This window comes from Lissotriton helveticus, chromosome 11 (genome assembly GCF_964261635.1).
Source record: "Lissotriton helveticus chromosome 11, aLisHel1.1, whole genome shotgun sequence".
NCBI lineage: Eukaryota > Metazoa > Chordata > Amphibia > Caudata > Salamandridae > Lissotriton > Lissotriton helveticus.
Genome location: NC_136072.1, coordinates 127,775,074 through 127,791,796, shown reverse-complemented (window position 1 = coordinate 127,791,796; position 16,723 = coordinate 127,775,074). Strand labels below are relative to the sequence as shown.

Here is a 16,723-nt window from a genome sequence, read left to right as displayed (position 1 = left end):
GATTATCCTTCAATCACAGTTCTTCAAATGGCTTTGTCTGTTTAAGTGTACATTTGGAGGCCGATTACCATGTGGCCCATAAAGGCCCCGACCTGCAGTTGGTGCCTTTTGGGCCGCATCGTAATGGGCCGGTCGGTTTACTTTCTTACCACCTAATTATGATGACGGTGGTTGGAAAGTAAATTGGCCAGTCATTCCGGCTGGCTTCCGACAGGCTCGGAGAGCCCGTCTTTCAGTTGGAATCTGGCCTGTAATCTCAAGGGCAGCTCTTTCTGCCCTTGAGATTACGGTTAAGGTTTCCGACATGGTTTCCATGCCAGTCTATCTGACATGGAAACCGTGTCGGAAAGTGTGTTGGGGGCCCACAGCAGGGACTCTTTGGTGCACGGCATCCGGTTGGACGCCGAGGGGGGCACCTACAGTTCCACCTGTTGATTCCTGCAACTCAAGGTGCCTGCCACAGGGTGCAGCGATGAACTGCACCTTCCATTCTGCAATGCTATTCCCAACCTCATCACCCCCTAGAATTTGACTCACATCACTATGTCCAACTCAGCAACCTCAACTTCCACATCGATGACCCCAATGACACCAACTTAATTGCATTGTTTAAAAACCTGAACAACATTGGCCTCACCTAACTGGTCATTGAACCCACACATGTAGCCGGACACAGACTCAACCCCATTTCTACCTCCAGCGACACAATTGAATTCAGGCATATCACAGAACTCACCTGGTAAGAGAACCTTTCTACACTTCACCATCAACGACGCCAAGCATACCATCACCAGGCATCAGATCTCCTCCCACCGCAGCTGGAGCTAGGTCCCCAAAACTCAGTGGGCACAGGCCCTCACCACCTCCCAACCTAAGGTGCCACCAAGATAGCAGAATGAATGAGAGACAACAGCCTACAGATCAATCCCGACAAAACTGAAGTGCTGATCTTCTGAAAGAAACTTCAGAAAGAACACCTCCACATGGGACAACAGGTGGTGGTCTGTAGAACACAGACCCACATGTACTTTGACCCACTACACACACACAATCTCTGCCTCATCTTCGACATCCCACTGACCATGAAACGACAAGTTGAAGCAATCGCCTCCTCCTGCTTTCACACACTTTGCATGCTCTGCAGAATCTTCAAATGGATTCGTAAAACACCAGAAAGACCATCACCCTAGGGGTGACAGTGCTGCGCTTTACAAATGGGGATTGCACAGTCTCTTAACATTCCCTGGTGGTACTGTATATTCTGCATATTCAATTACCTCCGACATAAAACCTATTGTTCACTACCCTCTTAAAGTTATGTGCCTGTTCCTTGTTGGCCCCTACTCATGCTATCGCTCTCTGTCTTGTTTGTTATGAAGATGCATACCAATTAAGGGGCTGCCAGGATAAATTCTTGCATGAAGCATTCAAGAGTATTAGAGTATTAGTATTAACACCTAGATATTATAGTGATTGTTTTTCTATTTTTATTCTTTTTTCAGTGGTTTTTTACAGAAATACATAGGATACACTTCACGATCAAGGAAACCAACTGCCCCAGGTTGGCAACTGAACTTTCAGACTGTAAGTCCCTTGAAGATAATCAAGCTGTAAGTACACATTCCTTTTGTAAATTATAAATAAACCTCACAGTAAGAATGTATTTCTCATACTCCATTACTACGAATTATATGATGCCATTTTAAGATTTGTTATAGTCTTTCTAGAAGGTTTGCCAAACATTTAGTGGTAGTATTTTTGGCTTATTTTATCAAGCAATATTTTTGGCACCGGAAATCTGTTGAAATCTGTTTGCATGGAGTCCCTTGAACGCCTCGCTTTTAAATATTCTGGTAAACTAACCACTGAGAGTGCAGAAACAGCAACCACACAGTTATTTAATAATGTGCTCCTGACTCTCATGAAAGCAATCCATGTCTCAGTTCTTCTGCCTCGATTGGCTCTGTTTAATATGGTTGTCTGTTACACACATTATTCAAGCTAATTTGATGGCTCCTTGCCAGCTTCTGCATCCTGGCATGCTCAAATTGAGGATTTTGAGAACAGAAAATAACAATATCTCAATGTAACAACAGCTGTGAACTCCTTCTAGGATTATTCAATTCTGGTTCTATAGTGTGTAGTAATTTGTACTGTAATTATTGTGGAGGATATGTAGTATCCTGTTTATGCATTTATCCTGGTTCCTTGCTGCTCAGGCAGTGTGAGTGTTCTGTGTGGAATGTTGGTGTGATGGACATGAGTGGAATGCTCGGGTGCCTGCGTGTGAGTGGTGACAGTTGAGGATGGGCTGAGCAGCAGGCAGGCTGCTCCTGGTGGGGTTGATTCATATGAACATACCAACCTGTAACCCAGACTTCATAAACCATCTGGAACTACATCTTGGCTACTGGGCCCCATATCTACATAGTGGTTGACCCAAAATCGTATGCAGGTCATGGGGTCTACCATTAAAATTGACTCTGATTGCCTGGAGTGATGAACATCCCCTCCCTGGTGTCTCACTTTTATCAACCATTAAACTTTAATTAAACATCTGGATGTAAAAAACAGCACACTGGCAGAAAAGAGGCTTATAGAGAAAATATTCTTTCTCGCCAGCTCACATTAAAATGATGCAGCATAAACAGAAAATACATAAACTTCACATCCTCACATCTTTGTACTGGAGGGAGGTGTGGGCCACTTTAAAGATAGCACCTGGAAGAAGATGTTTAGAGCTCAAGGCCAGTATAGCCGGAAAACCAGAGTGGGTGAGAATAAACAAATCTAGGGGAGCTCCGAAGGTAAATGAGGGCTCCTGAATATATTCATATATGGGTCTAGTGGTGAAAAGGCAAACAGGAGAGGAAGAAAAGAAAATCAGCTACACAGTGTTGAGAATAGCCCAGAGTAAACATGCTGATCATCAAACAAGTCCTAACTAAACAAATCGCTATGAAAACACAATCTCCAAATAAACTTGTGTGGCATCCTGCCTCCCTCATGATGTTGTTTATACCTTGCTTTTCTTCTACCATTGTCTTGGTTACCTGGAACACCACTCCTTGGTGTTCTGCATTCTGGTATCCATGGTGCTAGATTGTAAATGTTCAAATCTCTCTAGCTGTTACCTGTACTGGCTGTGGCCTGGATGTGTTCCTTCTCTCTCTAGACATAAACTTGAACTTGCTGCATCTACAAGCCACCATTGTTATCCTTTCAGCCGCCCTTAGGATCTTACAACTTGCTTTTTGCATGTATTTGAAATATTCCCAACTAGAATAATGGTTGAGATTGATCCTAATTTCCCTTGCTACTTCTTGTGGTTTTATCTCTCAAACATTTGCATTGATATGCCTGCCGTTTTGGATGAGTTTGTCCAAAATACATGTCAGGCAAGCACCCACAAGTGAGGTTGACGCTTGCATGGTGCAGGCAACCAGGCAACTTGCAAATATTACATAACATCGACTCTTAGATGAACATGGTGGTCTGACACATGGAATATACTGCACAAATTCTCGTACCGAGTGCAGATCTTAAAGGCACTCTGCAAGCCTTCACTTCTTGTTATCATAAATACTATCAGTCACGCTATTACCTGCTTAGCAGAAGTTAGGTAAGCTATCATTTGCACCTAATTATGTACAATAGCCATGAAGCAGGACGAAGTCAAGGACACAGCCTCTTTGCCCATGTGATGTGAAATAGGAAAACAAAACAAATTTGTTTCTTCATGGTTTGATGATTCTGCTTTATAATTAATAGCTCAAATGTCACTAAACAACAGGCCGGATAAAGACTCCAAAATATGCCTCCATTTGCCACTCACGGAAACCGCGGGTAAAACATGGCCTTAAAACAGAAACAATTGCAAAAACAACAAGTGATGGACTGAATGTGGATCAATGTCACACACTCCCCCAGTCAAAAGATCTGGGCCCAAATCCATCGTTTTTTTGCACTCCACACCACCCTGGGTTAGACAATGGCGATATGCAAATCAGCTCTGACCCTGTTGCCCCATGGGAACAGTCCAGTCCGAACTACAAACGCCATGTCCTTCCCAGAACGGAATCAAGCATCCGAGGACCGGACCGGTTTCGAGGTAACACCTCTCTTCAGCCCGGCTAGCTTGACTCCAAGTGGTGTGGAGTGCCTGGGACCCACGTCTGGGCATCCCCAGCGCACTTAGGGCAGCAATTGCAAAAACAACAAGTGATGGACTGAATGTGGATCAATGTCACACACTCCCCCAGTCAAAAGATCTGGGCCCAAATCCATCGTTTTTTTGCACTCCACACCACCCTGGGTTAGACAATGGCGATATGCAAATCAGCTCTGACCCTGTTGCCCCATGGGAACAGTCCAGTCCGAACTACAAACGCCATGTCCTTCCCAGAACGGAATCAAGCATCCGAGGACCGGACCGGTTTCGAGGTAACACCTCTCTTCAGCCCGGCTAGCTTGACTCCAAGTGGTGTGGAGTGCCTGGGACCCACGTCTGGGCATCCCCAGCGCACTTAGGGCGGCAATTGCAAAAACAACAAGTGATGGACTGAATGTGGATCAATGTCACACACTCCCCCAGTCAAAAGATCTGGGCCCAAATCCATCGTTTTTTTGCACTCCACACCACCCTGGGTTAGACAATGGCGATATGCAAATCAGCTCTGACCCTGTTGCCCCATGGGAACAGTCCAGTCCGAACTACAAACGCCATGTCCTTCCCAGAACGGAATCAAGCATCCGAGGACCGGACCGGTTTCGAGGTAACACCTCTCTTCAGCCCGGCTAGCTTGACTCCAAGTGGTGTGGAGTGCCTGGGACCCACGTCTGGGCATCCCCAGCGCACTTAGGGCGGCAATTGCAAAAACAACAAGTGATGGACTGAATGTGGATCAATGTCACACACTCCCCCAGTCAAAAGATCTGGGCCCAAATCCATCGTTTTTTTGCACTCCACACAGAAACAAACATTACTGGCAGGATTGTAATTTTTAATATATTTTTATTGTTCATTTTGGCAACATTTGTCTGATCTACTGAGCCAATAATGTGTTTGTGCTATAGCATTGTCCTACACCCTGATACATGCAGTGCTGATGCATATCTAAACTTGTTGCAGTTCACAGTTTTGAATACTACCCACCGGTAAAGCCATTGCTGGTGAATCCTTCAATGGGGATCGCTCATAACAATCTTTGGTACTACACTCTGGTACAACCAGTTATGATGTTGATCTCCACCGCGACCACTAGGTGCAACCTGTGGTACTGACCACTATTCACCAAATGTCACATAATTGCACCTGTTTTTGATGGTCTTATCATGCATTGAATGTTATCATTGAATGAAGCAATTCAGATAAAACATGAATGAATTCTGATATAAATTGCATGATATAATCTCTTGATCTCACGACCTTTTATTTTGAGCATTCATTTCTCAATTTATGTGTGTACCAGAGAGCACCTAATCTTGATTGCATTAATAAGCAGGGTCAAAGTAATGTGTCTTACCCAACAGAACCATTCTTTTGTTTAACCGTTAATTACCCAGGTTCTGAGGGACACAGGGTTACCCCTTTTTCTTTAATTATCCCTATAGCATTGGCAAGGGCATGGACTCTTGGAGGCCATTGACAGCCTTCCTCCACAATGTGACTGAGTGGCAGCCATGGTATGAAATTGCTTTTCTCAGCCACCTCCGGCTATCTGGAGGGAATGGGAGCCTGGTGACCCCCAAGAACGAGCAACCCAAATGATTATGATAAGCAGACTTGTGTTTGTCATGGATGTATTGTATGTAATGTTATGTCCCCTCTTTAATGTTATCATAGGGAATGTCTTTAGCCCAGTTGAAATGTTGAAGTGGAAGGGAGTGGTATCGATTTGGATTGTTAGTACTTCACCTAATTGTCACCTTCAGTGCATATAATCATGTGCACCATATGGTACTTTGAGTAACATCCACTGCGTACAAGTTTCTGAAATGGCAAGACCGGAGTAAGGTACATTTCTTATCCTTAACAGTTGTGGGAACAACAATCCCTGTACAACCCAATTGGCTCTTAACTACTGAGATAGTATAACATACACATTACATTCCTGCAGGAGTGCCACTTAACAACTCAAACTGACAAAACGGTTTGCAGGGCCGTATATCGCTTGAGATCATCTTACTGATCATATGCTCACAGTGTACGGATACTGGTTAAGCGTGGGGTGCCGTACACAGATGCACAATAGTAGACAAATAGGCCGATTGGCAATTGTGCACTCACTTTACATTGGCCAACACTTATGCCCCCAAAGTAGATGACCCTGAATTTTTCATATTAGTGTGTCAGCGCCTCCATAATCTGATATCAACCAACATACTGTGGGGGGGAACTTGAACACAAACTTGGATCCTCTGAGGATAGATCTTCACTCACTGGCTGGCATAGCAAACAGTCAGCAAGTGTCATTCGGGAGGGACTAGAAGAATATTACCTGTTGGATGCTTGGTGCTTATGACACACGCTCCTTAAATAGGGCACATTTGTATCCTTGGTGCACAGGTCGTGGTCCAAATTGGACTACTGGTTGATATCCAGAGAGATCTGTTTGTGGGTGGGAGAGGTTAAATATATGCCTAAAACCCTATTGGATCACTCCTGTGTGCTGCTGTATTTATCAGTGCCTGGCGTTGGCCTTGACCCATTCATTTGGCAATTACGTGCAACGTCACTCCTGAATGCTGTGTTAAGGGAGGAGATACGGTTGGCAATTGTTCTATATTTTGCCACAAACGAGGGGTTGGTGACTGGCATTAATACCTTGTGGGAGACTTCGAATCACACTGTAGGGGGGGTTTGTGTGAGCTCCCAAGCAGGTGTACTGAAAGCAATGCACCCTCAACTACAAACAATAGAAAAGAAGCTGCATTCCCTAGAACGCGAATATGAACATCGACAGAATCAGGCTACTTTAGCAAAGATCCGAGAGTGGCTAACAGAATTTCACGATCTGGTGGTGCAGGAATCACGGTTCTTCTCCCAACGTTATGTGGTGCGTGTATATGGTGAGGGAGGGCAGGCCCGAACATAACCTGGCTGAAAAGCTGTGAGCACCCCAGGGAGCAGAAAATGTAGCTAAAATAGTGAGTTCAGAAGCACATGAACATTTTGATATGCCCTCTTTCCGCACGGTCCTTATGAATTTTTATGCTGACTGTGCAGCACTTACCTCACTGGCTGATATCTTTCGCTACCTTGACGATGTTGCATTGCCATGGCTGTCTCAGGGACACACGGAATAATTGATTCAGCCTTTCACAGTGGAGGACATTAAGAAAGTGATACAGTGCCTATCCAGTGGCAAAGCCCCTGGACTTGATGGCCTGACAGGAACGCTTTATAAGGAATTTGTTGAACTCCTTGCACCACACCTGCACCCCATGTCAGATGAGACATATCATAAACAGATACTGCCCCCTCTCTTCATTAGACATTGATAGTGACACTGTTAAAGCTGGATAAACCATCTGACACTTGCGAATCCACAGACCGCTATCGTTAATGTCCCGTTGCTGAAGTGACGCCCTCTTTTGGTGACACTGCTGGTCGTTTTTGTGGGCGCTGTACCCTGCTGAAACCTGCTCTGGACGCTGTACTCTGTTCAAACCTGCTCTGGAGCTGCATCCCGAACAAACACCCTGTGGAGGACTACATCGCCCAGGGTGCAACGTGAGCACACCCAGGTGCTTCAAGTCCTGAGGGGGAGGCACCGGACCAACTTCGCGCATAAAGTGCAGCCTCTCACCCCACAGCGCGAGACGTGCCGGGCGAAACCGGGCCAAGGGCGGGCCCGTCTGAGCCCGTCCGAGACTGACCGAGGCTGGGCTGGGCCGGGCCACCTCCTTGTTAATTCAAGTCAAATAACACTTTATTCGATTCATTAAAATCATAAAAGCAGTGACAATAATACATTTATGTATAAAAGATACAATAAAACCAATTTCATCATCAATGTGCATCAAATTCATAAAAGTTAAAATACCAAAGATAAAAAAATTCAATAGCAGGAGAATTCTAATCATCCCACAGTCTCTAATGCCGCTAGTCTATTAGCTTTTTTTCGGACAGCAGCCACCAGGAAACATGCAACCCCATAGATCACCTGTGAACTGCCTAGGAGTTGTAGGTCGATTCGATTCATAAACTTTTATTCGGTTGCAAATCATGTAACCATAAAAAGTACACAAATATAATATTACAATACATATAAAAAATCAATGTATGTTACATTAAAAACAGTAGACATAAAAACCATAATTATTAACAGTTCATTTAGATAGTGCAAAATACTTCAAAGATTACAAACAATTTTAAGACATGACTTTAAGAAGCAAGCTATGCATTTAGCAGTATGTTGGGAATCCAGAAACTGCAAAGCTAAATAAGCAGGCCGACAAGTTCTTAATCCCAATTTCCAAAGCAAAGGAATGATCCAGCGCTTGCGGGGTGTATCATAGTATCTGCAAAACAGAGTTACATGGATAGTTGATTGTGATGATATACCATCGAGTTGTAGGTACATTAGTGCGGCCCTAACTTGCATGAACCCTGCTTCTCTAAGAAGTGGTACCAGAAACTGTTTCCTAATATCGGCATAGTGGTTACAAAACATGATAAAATGCATCAGAGTTTGGCTAGAAAAATGATCACAACTGCATGGTATTGATGACTCAGGTCTACCCCAAACTGGAAAATGACCCACGGAGAAATGAGCAATATTAAGCCTAAATCGGATTAAAAGGTGGAGGTGGAAAGGAATTGACACAATCCTAAGGTATGGTTCAAGAAGTGGTGATGTCTTCAGAACAAAGGTTTTAGCAATTCCATCATCTCCCGTTCTTGCTCCGCCCGACCTAAAAAATTGGACTTAATCCACTTTAAGTCAGACTTTTGTAGCAAATTAGGCGACGAGTACAGTTCCGGTCGACCCAGTTTGCAGAATGTGTTTCTGACATAAACTAGCCAAGGTATTTTGTTAGACTTGTCTAGCGCCATACAGTCTTTTAAGATGGAATGATTCAATGTGATCTCACTATTAAGCCAGATTTTAATCCAACAGATCAAAGGGGCCAACTGTATAAGATCCGTAATATGCCTCAGGCCTAGCTCTGAGTGCAGGGAAAATACAGGAGTGGATTGAGGAACTACTAATAGTGACCTTAAAAACTTATTTTCCATAATCTGCATTTTGCCTGACGGAACATAGCCCCAGAGTGAGGCACCATACAGTGTAATAGACAAACATTTAGATTTTTATACTGTTAAAAGGGCTTCTATAGTCCTCGAGCCCAAACGCTTCGCGAAACCCAGAAGGGCAGAAGATGCTCTTGCCACAGCTAAGCTCTTAGCGTTTAGTTGAGGGGCCCAGGTGCCCTTTTCGTCGAAAATGACGCCTAAATATGGAAAAACCGGGACCCTGGATATCACCGCCCCATTGCAGGTAAAGCATTCTATTTTTTGGGCCTTCAGGCGTTTGCCTGCCACCATAACGTGGGACTTTTTGCTGTTTACCTGTAGGTCTAGGGACCCCATAAAACCACCAAAGGCGTCCAAGAGTCTCTGCAGCCCAGTCCCGTGCGGGCTAATAAAACAGCATCATCCGCATAAAGAAGGACCGGGACTGCAGAGTCTCCCACGCGCGGGACATCCAAGGTAGCCCCCTCTAGGTGTTTGTCCAAGGAATTAATATATAAGATAAACAAGAGGGGTGCCAGAATGCACCCCTGCCTGACACCACGCTTGGAGTTAAAATAGCTGGTGCAACCCCCCTCTTTGTTAACTCTAATTGTTGATTGGAGACCTTGGTGAAGGGTCGCTAGAAAGTTAACCAGGGAGGGATCGAAGCCTAAATTGGATAAAATCGACCATAATTTTGCCCGGTTTACCAAGTCAAAGGCCGATGAAAGGTCCATAAAACCCATGTAGAGCATACCGTCCTTCGCCTGGGTGTATTTACTTATGAGCATCTGGAGGTTTAGGCACCGGTCTAAAGTTCCTCTTTTTGCCCTAAACCCATACTGTAGGTTGGAGAGGACTCCCCTTTCCTCTAGGTAATCTTCCATCTTATGCAGGATGATTCTGCCAAAGATTTTAATGGCAGAGTCGATCAAGGAGATGGGCCTATAACAGGAGGGGTCACTCCGCAAACCTTTTTTAAACACAGGAATTATAGTCGATGTTGCCCAGGATGATGGAAATCCACTACTACTTAATGAATTAAAAACATTTGTAAGAATCTCTACCCAGAGTTTTGGGAGGGTCCTATAGAGATCTGCTGGTACTCCGTCTGGCCCTGGAGCCTTATTTTTTTATGTCTCTTCTATCGCCCTTTGAACCTCAGCCATCTCAAAGTGTAGCGGATGGGCTGAGTTCAATGAGTTATGATCCGTGACTATTACGGGTGAACACTCCTCAATATCATAAATCTTACTGAAGTGTGAGACCCATAGATCGTCAGGGATCACACAGTCAAAGACCGTGTTATCAACCCCAGTGAAAAATGGGTGATTTATTGTGGCCCAAAATTTACTACTATCCTTCCGGATATCTAAAGAGATAAGATTGTTCCAAGCCTCGTTTTTAATGGCCTTTTTCCTACAGGACATAGTCAACTTATATGCCTTTCTCATCACAGAAATGAGCTCACTATTCCGAGGTTTTAGTTTTAAGGCTTGTAGAAGATCCTTATGTGCCTTAGAGCATTTGGCATCAAACCACCTAGGGTGATTGAGCTCTTTCTGCCTAGAATTAGTTTTTAAATCCTGGTCAATTCTGGTGCAAATGGCGACATAGGCACCAATGATATCATTACCGGTAGCTGTATTATCTAGGCAAACAGCAAAATCCAGCTCTGCATTAGTGAGGAGATCCGGCATAAAAGTATCTGGAACAACCTTGGTCCAATTTAGTCTCCTGGCCTGGGCCTTGGGGGTCAGAGTGTTGGTATTTACAGTGTTTAAATCTCGTCTGATTATTACATCCCCAAGGTCCAAAGCCAGAACAAGAGGATTATGATCACTGAAAATAGAAACTACTACTTCGTATGAAATGGCCTTTGTTATCCATCCTACCGATACGAAGATAAAATCTATTACAGTGTCTGATTCTCGTCCTTTAAAAGTCGGGGCTCTATCCTCCCCCCTAAAACCATCTACCTCAAACAGGTTCATACTGGCTAATAGTCCCTCGAGAGCTTCCCCCTGTGGGCTATGTTCGAAGTGTGTGGAAATAGATCCTACGGGTCCCATTACCTGTTCTGCCAGACAATCCCAGCTGCACGGATGAATGTTAAAATCTCCCATCAAAATGGTATCGAATACAGTGTTATGTGAGGATTTATATTCCTCTAAAAAACCTTCCAGAAAGTTAAGATGTAGGTTACACTGGTCCTTCTCCATGGCATTGTAAAAATTAATCAAAAGGGTAGTTAAATGATTTGGGCCTGCCCCTTCCAGAATTAATATATTGTCTGAATGCAGCTCAAGCTGTTTAAAGGAGCCACATAACTCGAGTGAAATAAGCATAAGCAGCCCTCCTTTGGGTCTACCCCCTAGACCTGGAACTGCCTTAACAGCAAAACTGGAGTACCCATCAAGACAAAAGCTTTTTTCTGTGTCCCAGGTCTCCTGTAAAGTGATAATGTCATGCTGTATGACAAACTTTTTCCATCTCTCATCAGCACATTTATTTTTTAATCCTGCTATATTCCAACTGAGGAATTTACGCATAGAGGAATGGGCTGTCGCCTTACTACCACCTAGATGCACTTGTTCAGTTTTATTTAGTCAATCGTTGACATCCATGTGAGAGAGAGGCGCAAACCTATTTGATAAAATTAAATCTGTGGACCTTTGATTAGAAGAAGTACCCATCATACATTGGGGAAGTTGACTCCCTCCCTCCTTCCTCAATGAGGCCTGCTGAGCTTGGTAGGAATTATTGTTGGTGAGGGCCATTTCGGGGTGGGGACCTCTACATTTATGAGCAAATAACCTAGAAACTTGGGGTGTGTTTATGTTGGTAACAGCCGTTTCAAAATGGGGACGTCTGATTGTTTGGGCATCTAGCCTAAGAGGACCTCTATATGAGTGGAATACCGGGGGTAAAAATAACCCAGGGGGAAAGGTCTAATATCAGGACCCACCATTTCTGATCCGTCCCAAAACAATCTGTCAGCCACGTTTGGGCCGTTAAAATTTATTACCACACAATCACCGGGTATACATTTGGTTCTCCTCCCTACCCACGCGACCCGTCTAGCAGAAATAACGTGCGAGGTAATCTCAGCTCCTCCGCTGCTGAGTTGGGAACACCATATCTTAGCTTTCCTCAGTAGATCAAAATCGGTTTCCACTGACCCTGTATTTATTTGAGGCACCCCAGTTAGAACTGCTACTAGGAGCGCCGCATCAGGTGGGAGATTAAAGTAGGACCCCGGTTAGAGATAGGCTTTGTATGGCCTAAGGCAGATTTAAAATGTGCTAACCCAACTCCTTGCTTTGAAGAAGATTCTGCAGAGCTGGTCAGCCGCCCACTATGATTATCCTCCTCCCTGGTCCCCAACTTCTCTACGCTTAGGGTTGCGCTGTTGGTAGTTACACAGTTTGAAGTTTCTGATGTTGCATATTGAACAATCTGTGAATTGGGGCTCTCCCGTGCCTCCCGCGACTCTACTTACCTAGGATGTTGTACCCTATATTCCTTTATGAAGGGATCAATGTGGTTGCATTTATTTAAAAGGCTGGCCACACAAGAGTTTAGGGTATCCACAATGTCTTTGGCAATGTTCACGAGGGCCGGCTCCAGCCGTGATTCAAATAAGTGTTCCACCAAATCTGCCAAGTGATCCGGGAGTCGTACTTCAGGAGGTGCGTTATCTGAAGGCAAGCTAGCGTTATTTTGCTTTCGGGGTTTTTTAGAGTGCCTTCGTTTCCCCCTTGATCCTTCATGTCCAATACAATCTTGACCCTGAGTATGCACCTCACTATCCTGATCAGGAGCCCCAGTTCCATCTAGATTGACCTGAGGAATCTGTGGTGGTTTCACGATCACTACAGTAGGTTCAAGTGGAGTCGGGAGAACAGGCTCCAAATGTAGTGCAGCACCAGAGACGTCCTGAATGATAGGAACAAAATCCAGGCCCAGTTCTTTCTCGGCATTGGCAATTTCTGCGCTGAGGACCCCAACTGCAGATGTGAGATAAGATATTATGGACTCAGATTTCCTGGGGACTTTAGCTTTCTTACCTTTGCCTTCCACAGTATTAGTTTTCGTTTCCCCATTTCCACAGCCAAGAGGGGTGGCCCGGTCCGGCCTCTGCTGGCCCCTGATGGCCACAGATGGCCCGCCCTCTGCCCGGGCTCATCCCGGCTTGTCCCGCACGCGTCCCGCGACACGGAGGAAGCCTCCCTGTTTCTGTAGCGCCTCCGGGCGCGATGGTAGGCGGAAGTTGGCCGCTGTGCAGCCTGGGAGCTGTAGTCTCCCCCTGCTGCGGCCGCCAGGTAGTCGGAAGCGGCGGCAGGGGAGACACACAGCCTTAGCCCCCCAGGTGTGGCAGAGTCTACAGAAACCACAGGAACCAGCCAGTATGTTCAGCGCACTGCTCCGTGTGCGATGTCACCCCCCGTGTTAACTCAATTTACGTTGAGTTGCTAAGTCTAGCAATTGTATTCTAGCTAATCTAGCATACTGTTGCTCCGGGGTGAGTCTTTGGGGGCTTGTTTGAGCAAAGCTCAGGGATTAAACTACTCGAAGTTTATTGGGGAGTACGTTGGTCCTATTTAATTAAATATTATCTACCATTTGTAACTCGGTCAAGGGAGGCTCATAAATTAATCAAGTATGGGGAAAGACACCCCCCTGCCCATAAGTCCAAACTCTAGGCAGAGAGACCTTGTGCATGCTCCAACTGCCAAACCTACAGCGATTGACCAAATGCTACGGCAAGCAATAGGAGCCGTCTCCAGTGAAATTGAACGCACCGAGAGACGTCTCTCTCTACACCAATGTTACCAAGAACTTCACCACTCATGCAGTCAGGAGTACTTTGCTCCTCCCAAACATTAGACCCCCGGACCATTCTAGATCTATCGTCTGCGCAGGAGTCTCCTAGTAAAACGATTATGGGTGGGGGCGAAAAAAGAAAAGGAGTCCACCGGAAACAAAAAGTTCATAAGTGAGGGAATCACGGGAATCACACCCTAGCGATGGGGTCTAATCTTCCGCCTATGGGTAATGTAGTCGGTGATAGTAGCAAAGAATTAATGGAGCCACCGATATGGGCTTCATACTTGGTAAAGGAACTTAAAATTGACTTTGAACTTCTGAGCTTGCAGCTGGACTGAGTCACATTGATAAGCTGTCTTTATTGGTAGATTCCTGGAAGCAGGATTGATACTATTTTGCATACCACTCAATCTATAAAATCCCAAGCCCTGGCTACTCCATCCCAACAAATCCCAGTGACTCCATCTGCCACAATTGTGCCATCCCTACCAGATGGGCTAGAACCACCAGCGCAAACGATCGTACCCACGGGGCCTACTCCCTTATACCAAAATACCCAGGGTTTATTCCCTTGCCAACAAAGGGCAACACATGCTGTAGATAATGCCCATGGCACAAGGGTTATGGTAACAACTCTGGATATCCCAACGGAGCACTATCCTCCCAGAAATGGTAAAGGAGACAATAGGAATATACTCCGACCCAATCTAAGGGGTACTAACCCCACTCTGCCATGTATAGATCTGCCTCCAGCTTCTACCCCATATGTGGTTATATTAGCTGGAGTACCAGAGTTGGAAATAGGTCATGTGGAACCCTACCCAGAATTAAAGAATAAAAGCATTTACTGGTTAAATAAAAACAGACCTCTCCCACCACCTGATACACAGCGAAATTCTATTCGCACGTAGGGTTAGCTGGTTGAGGCAGAGGCAGAAAGATATTTTGGGAGATTGTATCTTGATAAACTTTAGAGATAGTCGGGTGGTTCAACACATCCTTGAATGGGGACAGCCTAGGGCGACTAGTGGCATACAGACACTTCCCTTAGGCTATGTCTATCCCCCTAGTCCCCTACTAGAGAGAATGGGAAGTGTGTTCAAAAAGTGGGAAATAAGAGCTCTGATAGGCAACCCACCAAATAAGGGCTGGGATTCTGAAACAAATTCGCTATTCAACATCCCTGTCAGTAACCAATATAGTTCTTTAGATCTGGTCGACTGACTAAACCCTACTGTTAAACATCTAACCCCTTTAGCTAACCAGCTAGATGAGTCCCAAAACTGTGAAATACTTGAGCACACTGATCAATATGCTAAGGAAAACAAAGAGGCTACATCAGTGGTTAGCACCTTAGGAGCTACTAATAGAACATCTGAGGTCCTTCCTTGCTCTACACAGGGGCGGGTGGGGACTCCACACCAAGTACTACAACAGCAGGGGGGACCCTCGCCCATACAGTTCGGAAAAACAGCAAATTCACAGAACACTAAGTTCTTATCCTGGAACATAGCAGGTTTAATTGCTAAAATGGATCTCCTGGATTGGGGAGACTTCATAGATACCCATGGGCAATCTTTTCCAGGAAACATGGGCAAAAACATCACTTTATAGAGTAGGATATGTTGCTTATAGCATACCAGCCGTCCAGGGGCCTAGGGGGAAACCCTCAGGGGGTATATGTTTTTGGGATGGTATACATCTGAGATGCACCATAAAGATGGTAGACATCTCTTCTCCCGATATTTTGTGTATCCTCCTCTCTTCTGACGCCCTCCCAAAGTTGGCTATTATTAACATCTACTCTTGTCTAGTGAGGCATGGGCAAACCTCGCAGACCCTATATTGTTTGACCTCTTTTCTCTCCTCATTACCGGAACCAATACATGTAATTATTGGAAGGGACTTTAATTGTCATTTTGAACCCCTCAATGGCATAACCTCAACCATTACAAGTGAGGAAGATTCAGTCTGTGCAATTCCAGAATGTAACATCTACCCGACTGGGGGTGGACTCTCCTTGTCCTTCAAATGACTACACTCACACTTAGCCACTCACTTAGGGCATGTAATGACAGTTTCCCCTCCGATAGCCCGGGTAAGCCTACCTTTGAAAAAATGTGACAGGCATCTGTAATCGACTACATCCTGGTAGATGTTGAGCTGTGGTATAGAAATATGAATTTCTCTGTCCAATCTTGCTGTGAAAGTGACCATAATCCACAGGTCCTAGTTTTAGAGTGGTTCCAGCTTAAAGATGACCAGGGCACACTAGAACGATCTCCCCCCAATTTAACTTTATTTGAAGGAGGCAGAGAGTATGCTGGGTGACACTTGCACATTCTACTGAAAAAATGTCCTCCGTGTACGAACAAATCATACCCTTTTTAGAGACCGCATTTGCTGTCTCCGAAGACAGTGGTGGCCCAGAATCTCTCCTACTGTTAGACAAGAATCACTATGATATGGTTTTAAAATTGGCAGAATTCTTTTATAATGGTAAAAACCACAAAAATTGTGTCCCCAAACCGAAAAATTCTAGTAGGGAAGCTAAATGCGCTTTGACACTAGGGATCAGGGAAAGGGATAGTCTACGCATCAAAGACACCAGGGCATATTACAAAAAAACTCCTGCTGAAGACAAATCACCAT

General features: G+C 44.9%; 1 protein-coding gene across 2 annotated transcripts in view; it reads left to right on the top strand.

Moving 5' to 3' along the window:
- Window positions 1-16,723, top strand: part of LOC144792047 (T-kininogen 1-like) — a 207,062-nt gene that overhangs the window by 89,276 nt on the left and 101,063 nt on the right. For both annotated transcript variants that reach the window (XM_078666910.1, XM_078666909.1), the window contains exon 5: window positions 1,503-1,610. In XM_078666910.1, coding sequence (XP_078523036.1) covers window positions 1,503-1,610 — 108 coding nt within the window. The remainder of the gene's footprint in view (window positions 1-1,502; window positions 1,611-16,723) is intronic.